The following is a 17,632-nucleotide window of genomic DNA, read 5'->3' as shown; positions in this document are numbered from 1 at the left end:
GAGCAAAAAAAAAGAGCTGCAAGGCTCTTTTCTTTAACTGGGACTCCCATACTGTAAAAGGACTGCATGTGATAGTAGAGTTTGTCAAATGTGTTCAGGAAAGTTTCCTTAATCAATATGTAGAGGTCCCAACTAGAAAGAGCATGATACTGGATCTTCTCTCAGGGAATGAGACAGGGCAGGTGACAGAAGTGATAGTAATTCCATTAGTGATAATGGAATTATCACTAGTGATAATAATTCCATTAGTTTAAGGTAATTAAGGAGAAGGATAGGACTGGTGCTAGGGTTAAGATTCTAAATTGGGGGAAGGCCAATTTTGAGGGCATCAGAAGGGATCTGGTAGGTATGCATTGGGATAGGTTGTTTTCTGGCAAAGAGATGCTTGGTAAGTGGGAGTGAAATATTCAGAGTACAGAATTGGTATTTTGCTGTTAGAATAAAAGGCAAGGCTAACAGGTTTAGGGAACCTTGGTTATCAAGGGATATTGGGTCCCTGGTAAAGAAAAAGGAGGTGCTTATGAGGTATAGGCAGTTAGGATAAAATGAGGCACTTGAGGGGTCCACTTTGTCATCAACCTGTACTGGAAAACAGGTATTTCTGTGGGTCGCCACGTATCGAATGCCTTCGGGGTGGCAGATGCCTCGGAACAAAGCAATGGAGATCATCAGAGATTGATGTGTCGTATGGGTTCCATCATGGAACAAGTGGATTTCGTAATCTCTCTACATTTTCTCTTCAGTCGGTGGTTTTGCAAAAGCCTTTGCTCATGTTTCACCTGATGACTTGCTGAACTGAACTTTGAGAACTATTCCTAGACTTGGGGTTTGGGAATTTGCCAAACGCACACTTTCAGTTTATTAGATTTGGGGTTAATGTTTAACATCTGATGTTTTTGCTTTTCTTATTATCACAAGTAGTTATTAATAAAATAGTTTCTAACACTAATACGTGACTCGGTGTGTTTCTATTGTTGCTGGTACGTAACAAGTATAAGAAATGCAAGAGAACACTTTAGAGAGAAATAAGGAGGGCTAAAAGAGGACATGAGGTTGCTCTGGCAAACAGGGTGAAAGAAAATCCCAAGGGTTTCTATAGCTATATTAAGATCAAAAGGGTAGCAAGGGACAAAATTGGTCCTCCTGAAGATCAGTGTGGTCATCTATGAATTGAGCCAAAAGAGATGGGGGAGATCCTAAATGATTTTTTTGCATCTGTATTTACTCGAGACAGACATAGAGTCTATCAAACTGAAGAAAAAGAGTAGAGAGGTTATGGACCGTATCCGGATTACGGAAGAGGAGGTGCTTGCTGTCTTGAGGCGAATTAGGGTGGATAAATCCCCAGGGCCTGATGAGGTGTCCCCTCAGACCTTGTGGAAGGCTAGTGCAAAAATTGTAGGGGTCCTAGCAGAGATACTTAGAACATCCTTAGCCACGGGTGAGGTGCCGGATGACTGGAGGATAGCTGATGTTGTTCCGTTGTTAAAGAAAGGCTCCAAGAATAAGCCAGGAAATTATAGGCCAGTGAGCCTGACGTCAGTGGTGGGTAAGTTATTGGAAGGTATTCTGAGGGAGAGGATATATAAGTATTTGGATAGACAGGGTCTGATTAGGGATAGTCGACATGGCTTTTTGTATGAGAGATCATGTCTAACCAATCTTATAGAGTTTTTCAAGGAGGTTACCAGGAAGGTTGATCAAAGGAATGTGGTGTACATTGTCTGCATGGGCTTTAGCAAGGCCTTTGACAAAGTACCGCATAGGAGGATGGTCCAGAAGGTTAAGTCGCTTGGCATTCAGGATGAAGTAGTCGATTGGATTCAACGTTGGCTTAGCAGGAGAAACCAGAGAGTGGTAGCAGATAATTGTCTCTCTGATTGGAGGCCTGTGACTAGAGGTGTGCCACAGGGATCGGTGCTGGGCCCGTGGTTGTTTATCATTACGTTAATGAGTTAGATGATAATGTGATAAACTGAATGAGCAAATTTGTGGATCACACCAAGATTGGGGGCGTAGTGGACAGCAAGGAAGGCTATCAAAGCTTGCAAATTGATCTTGACCAGCCAGGAAAATGGGCTGGAAAATGGCAGATGGAATTTAATGCAGACAAGTGTGAGGTGTGGCACTTTGGGAGGACAAACCAGGGTAAGACTTACCCAGTGAATGGTAGGGCTCTGAGGTGTGCGGTAGAACAAAGAGACCTGGGAATACAGATCCATAGTTCCTTGAAAGTGGTGTCACAGGTAGATAGGGTCATAAAGAGAGCTTTTGGCACTTTGGCCTTCATAAATCACGGCATTGAGTACAGGAGTTATAATGTTATGTTGAAATTGTACAAAATGTTGGTGAGGCCAAATTTGGAGTATTGTGTGCAGTTCTGGTCACTGACCTACAGGAAAGATATCAATAAGCTTGAAAGAGTGCAGAGAAAATTTACACAGATGTTGCTGGGACTTGAGGACCTGAGTTATAGAGAAAGGTTGAATAGGTTAGGACTTTTAATCCCTGGAGTGCAGGAGAATGAGGGAAGATCTTATAGACGTATACAAAATTATGAGGGGTATAGATGGGGTGAATGCATGCAGGCTTTTCCCCCTAAGGTCGGGTGAGACTAGAACTAGAGGACATGGGTTTAGGGTGATAGGTGAAATATTTAACGTGAATTTGATGGGGAACGTCTTCACTCAGAGGGTGGTGCGAGTGTGGAACGAGCTGCCAGCAGAAGTGGTGGATGCAGGTTCAAATGTAACATTGAGAGGTTTGAATAGGTACATGGATGGGAGGGGTTTGGATGGATATGGTCCTGGTACAGGTAAATGGGAGGAGGCAAAAGATCAGGTCGGCATGGACGAGATGGGTTGAAGGGCCTGCTTCTGTGCTGTGCTATGACTCGAAGGCGCTCCAGCTCCATGCGGCACACGGGCTGTTGCGAGGGGCTCCTAGGTACGGTTCGCGGGGGGGGGGGGGGGGGGGGAACACTGGACTCCTTGAGTCCCTGCGCCTCAAGGGCTGTGGTGCGGGGCTCACTGCGGCCAGAGCGCCGGTCCCCTGGCGGCCTGCGGCGCGTCTCTCTGCAGCTCGCTGGCCGGGGCGTAGCGCGGGGCTCCCTGGGTCCCTGCGTCTCCCGGGCTAAATCACGGGGCTCCCTGCGGCTCAAGGGCCGAAGACGCGGGGCCGCCGAGTTCCTGCGCCCCGGCCAGCGAGCCGCAGGGAGACCCGGGCGCAGCCCGCCAGGCGCAGGAACTGAGCGGCTCCGTGCGTTTCGCGGGCGGGGGTGCTGGTCTCCCCGGGTCCCTGCGGCTGGCCGGCCGGGGCGCGGGGCTCCCCCGGTCCCTGCCGCTCGCCGGCCGGGGCGCTGGTCTCCCCGGGTTCCTGCGGCTCGCCGGCCGGGGTGCGGGGCTCCCTGCCGTTCGCGGGTGGGGCACGGAACTCCTCGGGTCCCTGCGCCTCATGGACTGTGGTGCGGGGCTCCCTGCGGCTAGAGCGCCAGGGCCGTACAGTCCCTGCGCCTGGCGGGCTGCGGCGCGTCTCTCGCTGGGCCCTTGCGGTTCGCGGGGCCGCCCGGTCCCTGCGGCTCGAGGGCGCGGGGCCGCCCGGTCCCTGCGGCCCGCGGGCTGCGGTGCGGGGCCGCCTGGTCCCTGCGGCCCGCGGGCTGGTTTTGAAATATAACTGAAGGAGAGGCAGCCATGGGACAGTCTCCCAGTTCAATGAAGCGTTTAACCAGAGAGGAGCTCTGGGAATACCAGGTCACCCCGCTAGGCAGCTTTGAGAGGAGAGGAGGAGTGGCTGGGGACGGTGCTGGGAGGGTTGGGTGAGTGGGCTGCGTTCTGTGGTGGTGTGGGTGGAATTCTGGTTTGGACATTGGGGTTGGGGAGGTCAGTGATGTGTATGTAATGCTGGTTGTGAACAAGACTTGTTTTAAGGATGCTACCTCTTTAAAGGTTGCTTTCTGCATCGGTGTTTATAGAGAGGAGTCCCTGAATGAAGAGGATGCCCCTGTTTTTTGAGTTCATTTTATCTGATGTGTGTCTGTCCTCACTCTGCAACATGACTTTGTGGCATGTTAGAAATCCACAGAGAACGCGTAGTTCACATCGGTGACTGGGGCAAAGAATCATCAAAAGTGGTGAATTTATACTGTACTGAAAGGCTGAGTTTGGGAAATACACAATCAGTCACGTTGAGCTGAGGTGCAGACCCAGGCATAAGAAGAATGGGTGAATTGAAGCAGTAAGGGTCAAGAGTCAGGCCACAAGCAGAGGTTAAATCCGCAAGATAAATTAGGTGTGAAGAAATTTCTCCTGAACTAGGTCCTAAATGGCTTACCCTATGACCTGAAGCTGTGACCCCTGGTACTGGACTCCCCAGGCACCCAGTCTTTCTGGTGCTGCTAATTCCACTTCCTAATTCCACTAAATTCCAGTAAATATAGGATTCAGATAGTTCATATTATACCTTTCCAGTTTCCCATTAAGCCAACAACCTACTTCCAACTACTCCTTTCCCCCATTCCTGTCTGTAACTAACCCTTGTTATTCTGCATCTTTAATACAATTATTCATACCATTCTCTTCCAATGCTGCACTTCCATTGTCTAGTTCACTGGGATTGCCATCATTCAGTTGGCCTCTTACCTGTACAATTGTAGCAGCAGCATAGAACAGTACAGCACAGAACAGGCCCTTCAGCCCACAATGTTGTGCCAACAGCTACTCCCTCCTACCTACAGAATGCCCATATCCCTCTATTTTCCTCTCATTCATGTGCCCATCCAAGCCCCTCTTAAATGCCCCCAATGAATTTGCCTCCACCACCCTATCAAGCAACGCATTCCAGGCATCCACCATTCTCTGAGTAAAAAAACATACCCCTCACATCTGTTCTGAACCTACCCCCTCTCACCTTAAAGGCATGCTATGTTGGCACCGGAAGCGTGGCAACACTTGCAGGCTGCCCCCAGAACACTCAACGCAAAAGATGCCTTTACATGTGACTAATAAAGGTATCTTATAGATCACCCCTCAGCCTACACCGCTCCAGAGAAAGCCCAAGTTTGTCCAGCTTCTCCTGATAGCACATGCCCTCTAATCCAGGCAATATCCTAGTAAAACTCCTCTGCATCCTATCTAAAGCCTCAACATCCTTCCTTATGGTGAGGTGACCAGAACTGCACGCAATACTCTAAATGCAGCCTAACCAGAGTTTTATAGAGATGCATCATAACTTCTTGACTCCTATACTCAATACCTCGATTAATAAATGCAAGCACTCCATAAGCCGCCTTAACCACCCTATCTACCTATGTAGCCATTTTCAATGAGTCATAGACTTGCACCCCAAGGTCTCTCTGCTCTTCAACACTTACGGTTCTTGCCCTTAAGAGTGTACTGCCTCTCGACATTAGTCCTACCAAGGTGCAACACCTCACATGTATCCGGGTTAAACTCCATCTGCTATTTCTCTGCCCACATCTGCAACTGATCTATATCACGCTGGATCCGTCGCTAGTCTTCTACACTATTCACAACTCAATCAATCTTGGTATCATCTGCAAACTTACTAACCCATCCATCAACAAACTCATCCAAGTCATTTACGTACATCACAAACAGCAGAGGTCCCAGTACAAATCCCTGCGGAACACCACTACTCACAAGCTTCCAGTCCCTTCAACCACCACCCTCTGTCTTCTACGGGCAAGCCAGTTCTGGATCCACACAGCCAATTGTCCACTGACCCCATGCCTCCGTACTCTCCTGATTAACCTATTATGTGGGACCATGTCAACATCTCCAGCAATGCCTTCCTTACCCATCTTTCCAGTGTCACTACCTAATAGTTATCCTTGGACCTTTCCTCTTCCTTCTCTGTATGCTGCTTAATCTCCTGTGCTGCTTCCCTTGCACAGATATGGCTGGCAAATAGCCACTAGATCTATTCAATACATGCAAAGTCAGCAATGTCAGTTTGGCAAGCAAACTTAACTGTGCTGCTTATCTGCTGCACAAAGTATAACACTGTTCAATTACTCCCTATTTTTAGTAGTAAGGTCAGCTCTTTGCATTACATGCATCACTCTTGTGAGTTGCACTCAGGTCACCCTGACTGGAAAGAGACTGGATAATTGCCTTATATAAATAACTCCCCCCTTGCCGTGTATATTTTCTCATTCATCAGATTAAGTCTGCAAGAATATGCGGTTCCATTCTGAACCGGCTAAAAAGATAGCACAGGTTAATAGGATTAAAAATTGGCTGTTCAGCCCTTAGATTCAATCCTACAGTCAATGAGATTGAGACTGATTGTATCCAAACAGTGTTATTTTAATACTTGAGGTTTAAAAATCTTAATCTCAGATAAAAATTTAGCAATTGGCATAACATTATCTGCTGTTTGCAGAAGATAATTTAAAACTTTTACATCTCTTCATGTCTAGAAATATTTAATAAATTCTAAAAGTCCTGGCTCTAACTTTTAAGTCATATCACTGAATCTGAGACTTCTTAAGTGACAGAAATTGTTTCTATCTTACCTATCAATTCCTTTGAAATATTAAATTTCAATCAGAATACTTGTTTGCCATCTAAATTTGAAAGACTACAACCCCAATTTATGTAATACAAAAGTAAAATACTGCAGATTCTGTGCAGATAAAACACAAAATTCTGGAAATACTCAATTGTCCAAACAGCATCTATGGAGAGAGAAATGGTTAATATCTCAGTTCAGTGGCATTTCATCAGAAACAGAAAAAGTTAGAAATAAACAGGCCTTAAGGAGCAAAGAAAGCAAGGGAATTGGGGAAGGGAGAAAAATTGTCTTTGATCGGGTGAAAGACAGGAGAAGTGGAGACGTTTCCATGCCATATAATATTGGCTCCATTCATTATGTCTTATTGCAATAAATATCAGACATTGTATTCCTGGCCCTAGTATATTCTTCGACCCTCTGATAATTGATTATGCCTTAAAGAAAGATACTATGATAATCATTGTTTTTATATTTCTACAGGCACTAACATTTTTAACAACAATAGAAATTGAGTGGTAAGGATGTTTATGTTAACATTGCTTTATATTTGCATACACTGTAAATCTAAAAAACAGAAAATGCTGGAAATGCTCAGCAGATCAGGTTACTTGGTGGGATGAGAAACAGAATTACTATTTCAGATTGATGGCGTCTGATGAAAGATCTTCAGCCTGAAACGTTAACTCTGTTTCTCTCTCCACAGATGTAGCATGACCCGCTGAGTATTTACAGCATTTTTTACTTTTATTTTCTGTTACTTGTGGTCTTCTGTATTGAGTTACTAGCAGAGAGATGTGATAAGTCAATCACTTCAAGTGATGAGCTAAAATTAGTACAGGTGCAATGGTACAAATCATGTACCTTCTTGCAGACATTTTCTTGCAATAGAGATGCTGTATAAATGTACATTATTAATTGATTGAGTAATTGTGTAATTCCAAAATAGTATTGATAGTCATTGATGAAGCAGCTGAAGATTGTTGGGCCTAGGTCACTGCCCTGAGGAACTTCTGCAATGAAGTCCTAAGATTGAGATAATTGGCTTCCATCTACCACTACATTTGTCCTTTGTGGAAAGTATGACTTCAGATGGATTTTTTTTTACCTCTTGATGCCTATTAACCTTCCTGCATTGGCTCTCTAATACTTTATGAATATCTATATGCATGCTTTTACAATGTCCAGTACTATTGCAGAAATGGGCATGCATCATGCTGTAGCCCAAGATGGTGTGATGCTCAAGTATCACTGGTAGCTGTGGGGCTCTGATCATAGAGCCAGATAAGAAGCAAATTTTGCATAATATCCTTTTCAAGGCTTAGCTGCTGTGAGTTTTATGTATCTGTAGAATTGACAACAATGTGACACAGAAACACTGAAGCTTTTCTTAATACTTAGAAGTTGCATTGAGACTAGTATTAAGAATATATAATTCACATTGGCAATTCACATAATTCACAGAGGTAAAAAGTTAGAGGAGCACACACAGGGATACATTTTAACGCTATATTCTTAGTTGTTATTAGCAGGCAATTAGTTAAAAATATTTTGGTTATTTACCCTCTTAGATACTGAACATTACACATGGTAAGCGTACAGTTTTGAAGAATAATCAGGCTCCCACCTAAAGCAAGTAGGACCCTTGTGTTTATGTAGATTGGCATATTAAACCAATGTATCATTAAGGAAAATGCTAAGTCTGGGATTGGGCTGCGGCATAGTAGATTGTTAATATAAACTGAAAAGCTCTCTTTGTTGGATTAAAATGGGCAGGATTATCCCCCTCTCCCTCCTGCAAGACCCTCCTAAAATATACTCCCCACCATTTAATTAAAGGCTGGAGGACGGCCATGCAGCACTCTATCCTTACCTGCTGATAGCTGCTTGATGAATTTATCATGCATGTTCAACATGATTAGTGACTTGAGGCCCATTTCTTGAAATGCTGTGGTTTCCAGCTACCACTGCTGAGCTAGAAGTTAACTCATGGAAAAAAAATTGGCACTGGACAGTATGGGTTTTCATGTTAAATTGTGTATCTAGTCACAATCATTCACAAAAATTGGAAGAAATTTTAATGGTGGGATTAACATAGAACATAGAACAGTACAGCACAATACAGGCCCTTCGGCCCACAATGTAGTGCCGACCTTTAAACCTCGCCTAAGACTATCTAACAATCCCTCTATTTTTAATTCCTCCATGTGCTTATCTAGTAATCTCTTGAATTTGACCAATGTACCTGCCTCCACCACCGCCCCAGGCAGTGCATTCCATGCCCCAACCACCCTCTGGGTAAAAAGCCTTCCTCTGATATCTCCCTTGAACTTCCCACCAATTACTTTAAAGCTATGCCCTCTTGTAATGAGCATTGGTGCTCTGAGAAAGAGGCGCTGGCTGTCCACTCTATCTATTCCTCTTAATATTTTGAACACCTCTATCATGTCTCCCCTCATCCTCCTTCTCTCCAAAGAGGAAAGCCCTAGCTCCCTTAGTCTCTCTTCATAATGTATACTCTCTAATCCAGGCAGCATCCTGGTAAATCTCCTCTGCACCTTTCCAACGCTTCCACATCCTTCCTATAATGAGGCGACCAGAACTGGATACAGTGTGGTCTAACCAGAGTTTTATAGAGCTGCATCATTACCTCGCAGCTCTTAAACTGGATCCCTCAACTTATGAAAGCTAACATCCCATAAGCTTTCTTAACTACCCTATCCACCTGTGAGGCAACTTTTAGTGATCTGTGGATGTGGACCCCGAGACCCTCTGCTCCTCCACACTGCCCAGAATCCTGCCATTAACCTTGTACTCCACCTTGGAGTTTGTCCTTCCAAAGTGTACCACCTCACACTTCTCCGGACTGAACTCCATCTGCCACTTCTCAGTCCAGCTCTGCATCCTATCAATGTCCCTCTGCAATCTTCGACAGTCCTCCACACTATCCACAACACTACCAACCTTTGTGTCATTTGTAGACTTGTCAACCCACCCTTCTAACCCCTCATCCAAGTCATTAATAAGAATCACGTAAAGCAGAGGTCCCAGATCCGATCCTTGTGGGACATCACTGGTCACAGCCCTCCAATCTGAATGCACTCCCTCCACCACAGCCCTCTGCTTTCTACAGGCAAGCCAATTCTGAATCCACATGGCCAAGCTTCCCTGGATCTCATGCCCTCTGACCTTCTGAAGAAGCCTACCATATGGAACCTTGTCAAATGCCTTACTAAAATCCATGTAGACCACATCTACTGCACTACCCTCATCAATCTGTCTGGTCACCTCTTCAAAGAACACTATCAGGCTTGTGAGACATGATCTGCCCTTCACAAAGCCATGCTGGCTGTCCCTGACCAGACCATGATTCTCCAAATGCCCATAGATCCTATCTCTGCATTGAAAGGAATTTATGTGTATTAATAATTATAGACAATGGTCTTTCAATGGTGGCATATTTTTGTTGGTGGAGGAAGATGCACGTATTAATCAGACATATCCAATAGTAAAGTTAATCTACATCAGATTGGGACATCTACCTTTACAGTCAAAGCATGGTAAATGGAAACTAATCTATTTCTCCCAGGACAAACTGTCTTCCTATTTGGGGAGTCATAAAGCTATCTAGAGAGCACTGTATCTCAGTATACTGCCACTTCCCACCCCACAATCCTGAGCCAGGTCCCAAGTGAATCAGAAATTCGTTATCCCTGGCATAGTGGTTATCCTTGTAGCATTGGCTTTGTTAGGGAAAAATCTTGTTTCCCTATGGATACTTAATACTTCCTTTCCCTATCAAATCCTTTTTTAAACTGTTTCCCAGGTTGCCTTATGCACTGGACCCCAGGTTCACTAATCACTTGGTAAATGCATAATGGGTCCACAGAGTAGCTGTCAGCAGACAAGGATAAAGTGATATTAGGCTATCCTCTAGCCTTTAGTTAAATGGTGGACAGTGTGTTTTTGGAGGGCCTTGGAGGAGGGAAAGGAGAGTAATCCTGCCCTTCTTAATCCAACAAAGAAAAGCTTCCAGTTTACATGAATAACCTACGTTGTTGCAGCTGAATCCCAGACCTATTTCTGCTTAGCACGAAGTCTTGGCATTTTTTCTTGCTTATACATTGGTTTATTATGTTAATCTGCATAAACACAAGGGTCCTACTTGCTTAATTGGAAGCTTGATCATTCTTCAAAACTGTGTGTTTATTATGGGAAAAGCTAATCAAAAAATCTCGGATGCCTAAGGTTCATTTCATCAAAATTATAGCAGGTGTACAATGCCAGTCTCAAAAGGGAAAAAAAACTTTCATTTCTTTTAACACTTAATTTCATGAAACCCAGAGGACCTCGCAGCCAATGCAGTAATTTCAAACTTTAGTAATTGTTGTAACATAGTAAACAAGGCAGCTACCTTGTGTACATGATGTAACTTCAAACAACAGTGTGAGAATGACCAGATAATCTGTATTTAGTGATTGAGTGCAAAATATTGGCTACATGGGATGATGACACCTCTTACAAAACAGTGTACCTCATTACCACATGCGGCTTAGATTTAGGGAACTTTGGCCCATTCAGCTTTGCAGTTCACCATACTACAAAACATGAAAAAATGTAGGATTATTTTTTAGGAAAATTTCATCAGTTTTCATGGTTTTATATATTTTCAAACTTTCTTGCTTTTTCATTGACGTTATTCATCATTGTCAATAATTCTCTGAATTAACATATATTTTAAATCTTTCTGATCCTATAAAATCCTTTTCTTTTCAAACTGTTTCCCAGTTTGCCTTGTGTACTTCACATAAATCTGTATTTCTATTCTCGATCATTTTTACTTTGTTTCCAAGACTTGCCTGCCCCCAAGTGGTGCATATCGCATTAGCATTCCATTGCAGTTAATGGGCTTACCAGAACAGGAATCAACTAAACCAGTGATTTTCAAAGTGGGGCTGAATCCCGTAGGTGGGTTGCAGGATGTTACAAATTGTGTTGCTAAATCTGCTCCTTTAATTATATGCTGGTCCATGACAAGAGAATAGTGTGCGGGTGACCCAGTTGATTAAAGTGGATTGCCTGAAAAAAACATTTAAAAACACTGAAGTAAAATATATATGAATAATTAAATTAATTTGTAGCATAGATTATTATTCTATACTAATCCTGTACAAGATAAGTTTTTCAGTTGTGCAATAATACATGTTCCCAATGTTGATGTCCATCCACTCAATCTGGACCTATGTTGTGTAATTATTATTAGATAGTACAAATTAACGAGAAAAGATTTTGAGGAAAACAAGTCACAAATGATATCATGTTCAGGACCTGGATAAATCTGAAGATTTTTTTTTAAATTCCTGTTACCATCATATTCCACATGTTTACATTGGTAAATTTTTCCTGCTCAGAAATAAATGTGTTAACTCCTCTTTGGTAATTGGTTTATTATTCATATGTACCAAGGTACAGTGAAAAATTTTGTTTTGCATGCCATTCATACAGATTGTTCCAAAACATAAGTACATCAGGGTAGAACAAAGGGAAAAACAATAACAGAATGCAGAATATAGTGTTACCGTTACCGTTACAGAGAAAGTGCAGAGCTGGTGGACAAATAAGGTGCAAGGGCCACGATGAGGTAGATTGAGAGATCAAGAGTTCATCTTTATCGTACAAGAGGTCCATTCAAGAGTCTTATAACAGCGGGATAGAAACTGTCTTTGAGCCTGGTGCTGCGTGTTTTTAAATTATAATGTAGCTAAGTTGGTTACAAAGAGAAACCGATGTTTAATTAAATAACAACACAAACTTGGAGATCAGGCAATACAGACCTTAAAATGTCATTCAGTGCTTTTTGCTGCAAACAAGTACTTGACTTAGATACATCACCTCGCAGAGCAATATCACGGTCCTAACTCAGAGATTATTACAAGCCTCATCATACTAGTGTTGGAAACCGAGAAGTAAGTATAATAGTCCCAGCAGAGTTTTCTGAAGTTGTCCTTATAATCCTGTGATTTAAATTGAGTTTGCTTACAGAATTTGCTATCAGGAGAAGAACATAGAACAGTACAGCACAGTATGGGCCCTTCGGCCCATGATGTTGTGCCGACCTATATGAATCTACTCCATGATCAAGCTAACCCTTCCCTCCTACACAGCTCATAACCCTCCATTTTTCTTACATCCATGTGCCTATCTAAGAGCCTTTTAAATGTTCCTATTTTATCAGCCCCTACCACCACCCCCGGCAGTGCTTTCCAGGCACCCACCACTCTCTGTGTGAACAACCTACCTCTGACATCTCCCCTAAACTTTCTTCCTCTGACAAATGGATGTCCTCTGGTATTGGCTGTTGCTGCCCTCAGAAAAAGGTGCTGGCTGTCCACTCTATTTATGCCCCTCATAATCTTATACACCTCTGTTAAGTCTTCTCTTATCCTCCATTGCTCTAAAGAGAAAAGCCCTCACTCACTCAACCTTTCCACATAAGACATATTCTCTAATCTAGGCAGCAACCTGGTAAATCTCCTCTTCACCCTCTCCAGAGGTTCCACATCCTTCCTATAATGAGGCGACCGGAACTGAACACAATATTTTAAGTCTGGTCTAACCAGAATTTTATAGAGCTGCAACATTACCTCGCGGCTCTTGAACTCAATCCCTCGACTAATGAAGGCCAGCACACCATATGCCTTCTTAACCACCCTATCAACTTCCGTGACAACTTTAATGGATCTATGGACTTGAACCCCAAGATACCACTGTTAAAGTATCCTACCATTAACCTTGTACTCTGCATCTTCCAAAGTGTATCACTTCACACTTTTACGGATTGAACTCCATCTGCCATTTGACCGCCCAACTCTGCATCCTGTCTATATCCCATTGTAACCTACAGTAATTGGGCAGTGCGGGCTCATTGGGCTGGAAGGGCCTGTTACCATGCTGTATAAATAAATAAATAATTCTCCTGCACTTTCCATAACACCTCCAACCTTCATGTCATCTGCAAACTTACCCACTTCTCCACTTCCTCATCCAAGTCATTTTAAAATTCACAAACGGCAGGGGCCCCAGAACCGATCCACCACTAGTCACTGTCCTCCAGGCAGAAAAAAAAACATGCAACTGTTGAGTGCTGATGTGTGTAAAAAGAGAAATTACTATAGAACTGACATCTTTTTTTGAAATATATTGCTGGTCCATATGATAGAAATGCAAGAATGATGGTTTTAGCTCTTTGATATTCCACACCATCTTCTTCAGAGAATACCCAAACAGCTTGACAGGCATTAATAATTGATAATTCTGTTACCGAACCATTTGGAAAGTTGTCTAACTTAAGAATACAACCAAATTTATAAGTTGTACATTTAATACCACGCACTTAAAATGGATGTAGATTAATTATTTGGATGTATGTTATCCATTCCAACAACCTAGTCCTTTTTTATGATATATAAAAGGTATTTTGACAATATGGGGATTAAGAGATGTGCAGATGATATGAAATTGGTCACGTGGATGACAGTGAAGAAATCTCTAGGGCTGCAGGAAGATCTTAATGAATTGTTCAGCTGGACAGAAAAGTGACAAATAGAATTCAGGCTGGAAAAGTATGAAGTAATGCACTTGTGGAAGGCAAACGAGGTAGTAAATGGATACTGAGAAATGTAAAGGGAGAGAGGAACTTTGGATTGCTTGTTCATAGATCCCCATAATTATATTAGGAATCAAAGACATCTAAAATGCTTTCTTTTAGGGTTTAGGCAAGAAATAGAGCTGTGAACTGTTTAAATGAAGTAGTTAGGCCACACTTAGAGTACTTCGCACTGTACTGGTTGCCACATTATAGAATAGATATGATAACACCAAAAATGGTTCATAGTATGCAAAGATGTTTGGCGGTCATAAAGCACATATAGGTGGATTATTCCCTGGGGCCTGACCAAGTGTATCTGAGGTAAGGAAAAAATTGCTGGGGCCCTGGCAGAGATATTTGTATCACCGTTAGCTATGGGTGAAATACTGGAAGGTGGCTAATGTTGTGCCTTTAATTAAGAAGGGCTGCAAGGCAAAGCCAAGGAACTCCAGGCCAGTGAACCTAACATTAGTGGCAAGAAAGTTACTGAAGGGGGTTCTGGAAGACAGAATCTACCTGTGTTTGAAAAGGCAAGGACTGATTAAGGATAGTCAGCATGGCTTTGTGCATGGGAAATTGTGTCTCACGAATTCGATTAAGTTCTTGGAAGAGGTGACCAAGAGGATTGACAAGGGCAGGGCAGTAGACGTTGTCTACATGGACTTTAGCAGGACTTTGACAAGAACCCACATGGTAAGCTGGTCCGTAAGGTTAGATCAGATGGGATCTGGGGTGAGCTGGCTAATTGGCTTGAAAATTGGCTTGGTGGAAGGAAACAGAGGGTAGTAATGAAGGGTTGTTTCTCAGATTGCAGGTCTGTGACCAGCAGTGTGCCATAGGAATTGGTGCTTTGTCCACTTGTTCATCATCTACAGTATATTAATGATTTGGATGAGAATGTAGTTGCCATAGTTAGTAAATTTGTGGATAACACCAAAATCAGTGGTATAGTGGACAATGAAGAAGGTTACCTAAGCAGGATCAACTGGGAAAGTGGGCCAAGGAATGGCAGATGGAATTTAACTCAGACAAGTGCGAAGTCTTGTATTTTGGGAAGTTAAGCCAGGGCAGGATTTACACAGTAAATGGCAGGGCCCTGGAGATAGTTGTAGAGCAGAGAGACCTAGGGGTAAAAGTACATAGTTCCCTGAAAGTGGCGACACAGGTAGACATGACATTGAGTACAAGAGTTGGGGCATCATGTTACAACTGTACATTGGTCAGACCACACTTGGAGAATTGTGTGCAGTTCTGGTCACCTAGCTATGTGAAGGATGTCATTAAGCTGGAAAGGGTACAAAAAAGATTCACAAGGATGTTACCGGAATTAGAGGGCTTGAGTTATGAGAGTCTGGACAGGCTGGGGCTTTTTTCCCTAGAGTGTAGGAGGCTGAGGGGTGACCTTATAGAGGTATATAAAATCATGAGGGACATAGACAAGATGAATGGTCAATGTCTTTTTGCCAGAGTAGGGGGGTCTAAAACTAGAGGATATAGATTTAAGGTGAGAAGGAAAAGATATAAAGGGAGCAACACACAAAATGCTGGAGGAACTCAGCGGGTCAGGCAGCATCTATGGAGGGGAATGAACAGTCAACATTTGTGACAGTTTTTATCACAAAGAGGGTGGTGGGTATGTGAAACCAGCTGCCAGAGGAAGTGGTAGAGGTGGGTACAATTATAATGTTTAAAAGACATTTGGACAGGTTCATGGACAGGAAAGGTTTAGAGTGAATTGGACAAACGCAAGCAAATGTGACTAGCTCAGATAGACAACTTGGTCAGCATGGATGAGTTGGGCTGAAGAACCTGTTGTGCTGTATAACTTTATGACTCAATGTTAACAGGGACAGAGAATCAGAATCAGATTTATTATCACCGACATGATGTGAAATTTGTTGCAGCAGTACAGTGCAAAGGCATAAAGTTACCATAAATTACGAAAATAAATAAATAGTGCCAAAAAAAGGAATAATGAGGTAATGTTAATGGGTTCATGGACCGTTCAGAAACCTGTTGGTAGAGGGGAAGAAGCTGTTTCCAAATTGTTGAGTGTGGGGCTTGGCTTCTGTACCTCGTCCCTGATGGTAGTGACGAGAAGGGGGCATGTCACAGATAGTGAGGATCCTTAGTGATGGATGCTGCCTTCTTGATGTACCTCCTCATGAAGATGTCCTCGATGGTGGGAGGGTTGTGCCTGTGACGGAGCTGGCTGAGTCTACAACCCTCTGCAGCCTCTTGTGTTCGTGTGCATTGGAGCCTCTGTACCAAGCTGTGATGCAACCAGTCAGAATGCTCTCCACCATACATCCATAGATATTTGTAAGAAATCTTTGGTGACATACTGAATCTCCTCAAACTCCTAACAGTAGAGCCGCTGGTGTGCCTTTCTCATAATTGGATCAATGTGTTGGAAGAGTTAAGAGAAAGGATTGGTAAAACAACGATTATTTTCTTTAGAACAGAGAAAACTGCATGGAGACTTAGTTGAGGAATGTAAGATTATGATAGACTCTACTGAGTGAGTAAGATGGATCTATTTCCCTTGGCAGAAATATCATTAACAAATGGACATAAATTTAAAATAATAGATATCAGGATTAGAGGGGAGTTGAGGAAGAAGAAATTACACTGAAATAGTTACGTTAAATTGTAATCACTTACCAAAAAAGTGGTGGATGCAGGCACTCACATGACATTTAAATAGTGCCTGGATGGCTCTTGGACCTTGACTGCTCACTTGATTCCACATTCCTGGTCATGCAGCAGAGCACAACTACATTCACAGCCACAGGCCAACTAAGATCCTTGTGAAATGTGCCTTCACAGTCCTCAAGGTGAAATTCAACTGTTTGGGTTGCTTAGGAAACAGCCTGAAGCGTTGCCACAGAGGGTCTCATGCTTTATTATTGCTGCATGTTGCATAACCATCATGCCCATCAATAAAGGTACAGCCTTTGTCTGCTAAGCAACAGGCAGAGAAGGAGATGGAGAACTGACATATGGAAATGAAGTAAGGCTACGCTGTCAAGGTGAGCCTTATAACATCAAGATTCTCTTCAGCATTCTACTTCACTATCATCAGCAGTCAGACTCCAAGACCAGAAGATCTTTCCACTATGCAGAAAGAATTGTACATAACAAGCCACCAACATGCCATATCAATATCTGGCAATGGCCATCTCCATCATGATAGACTTATTATTTTTCCTTGACATTCATTGGTGTTATAATTGTTTATTTCCTCAAAAAGAAGTACCTTAGGGCAACACCGTGGACCTGAAAATTCCCTTAACTAGCTACTATGTACTAGGGGTGCAATAGCACATCAAAGTCAATGATTGCAAGAGCAAAAGGCTGAACTTCGTTCCTTGCAAAACCATGGCATAATCTTTGAGGTGGAAGATCTTTTCATGTTCTAAAGACACTGAAGGAATTAAAATGCTTGCCTCT

At 42.9% G+C, this 17,632-nt stretch overlaps 1 protein-coding gene across 1 annotated transcript in view; it reads left to right on the top strand.

Moving 5' to 3' along the window:
- The first annotated feature begins 1,627 nt into the window (after window positions 1-1,627).
- LOC127575195 (calcium and integrin-binding family member 4-like) overlaps window positions 1,628-17,632 on the top strand; it is a 39,317-nt gene continuing 23,312 nt past the window's right edge. The window contains exons 1-2 of the mRNA XM_052024899.1: window positions 1,628-1,637; window positions 2,868-2,946. Of these exons, the coding sequence (XP_051880859.1) occupies window positions 1,628-1,637; window positions 2,868-2,946 (89 nt within the window). The remainder of the gene's footprint in view (window positions 1,638-2,867; window positions 2,947-17,632) is intronic.

This window comes from Pristis pectinata, chromosome 10, assembly GCF_009764475.1.
Source record: "Pristis pectinata isolate sPriPec2 chromosome 10, sPriPec2.1.pri, whole genome shotgun sequence".
In the NCBI taxonomy this organism is placed as follows: Eukaryota; Metazoa; Chordata; class Chondrichthyes; order Rhinopristiformes; family Pristidae; genus Pristis; species Pristis pectinata.
The sequence above is the reverse complement of the archived record's forward strand: the minus strand, read 5'-3'. Positions and strand labels throughout refer to the sequence as shown.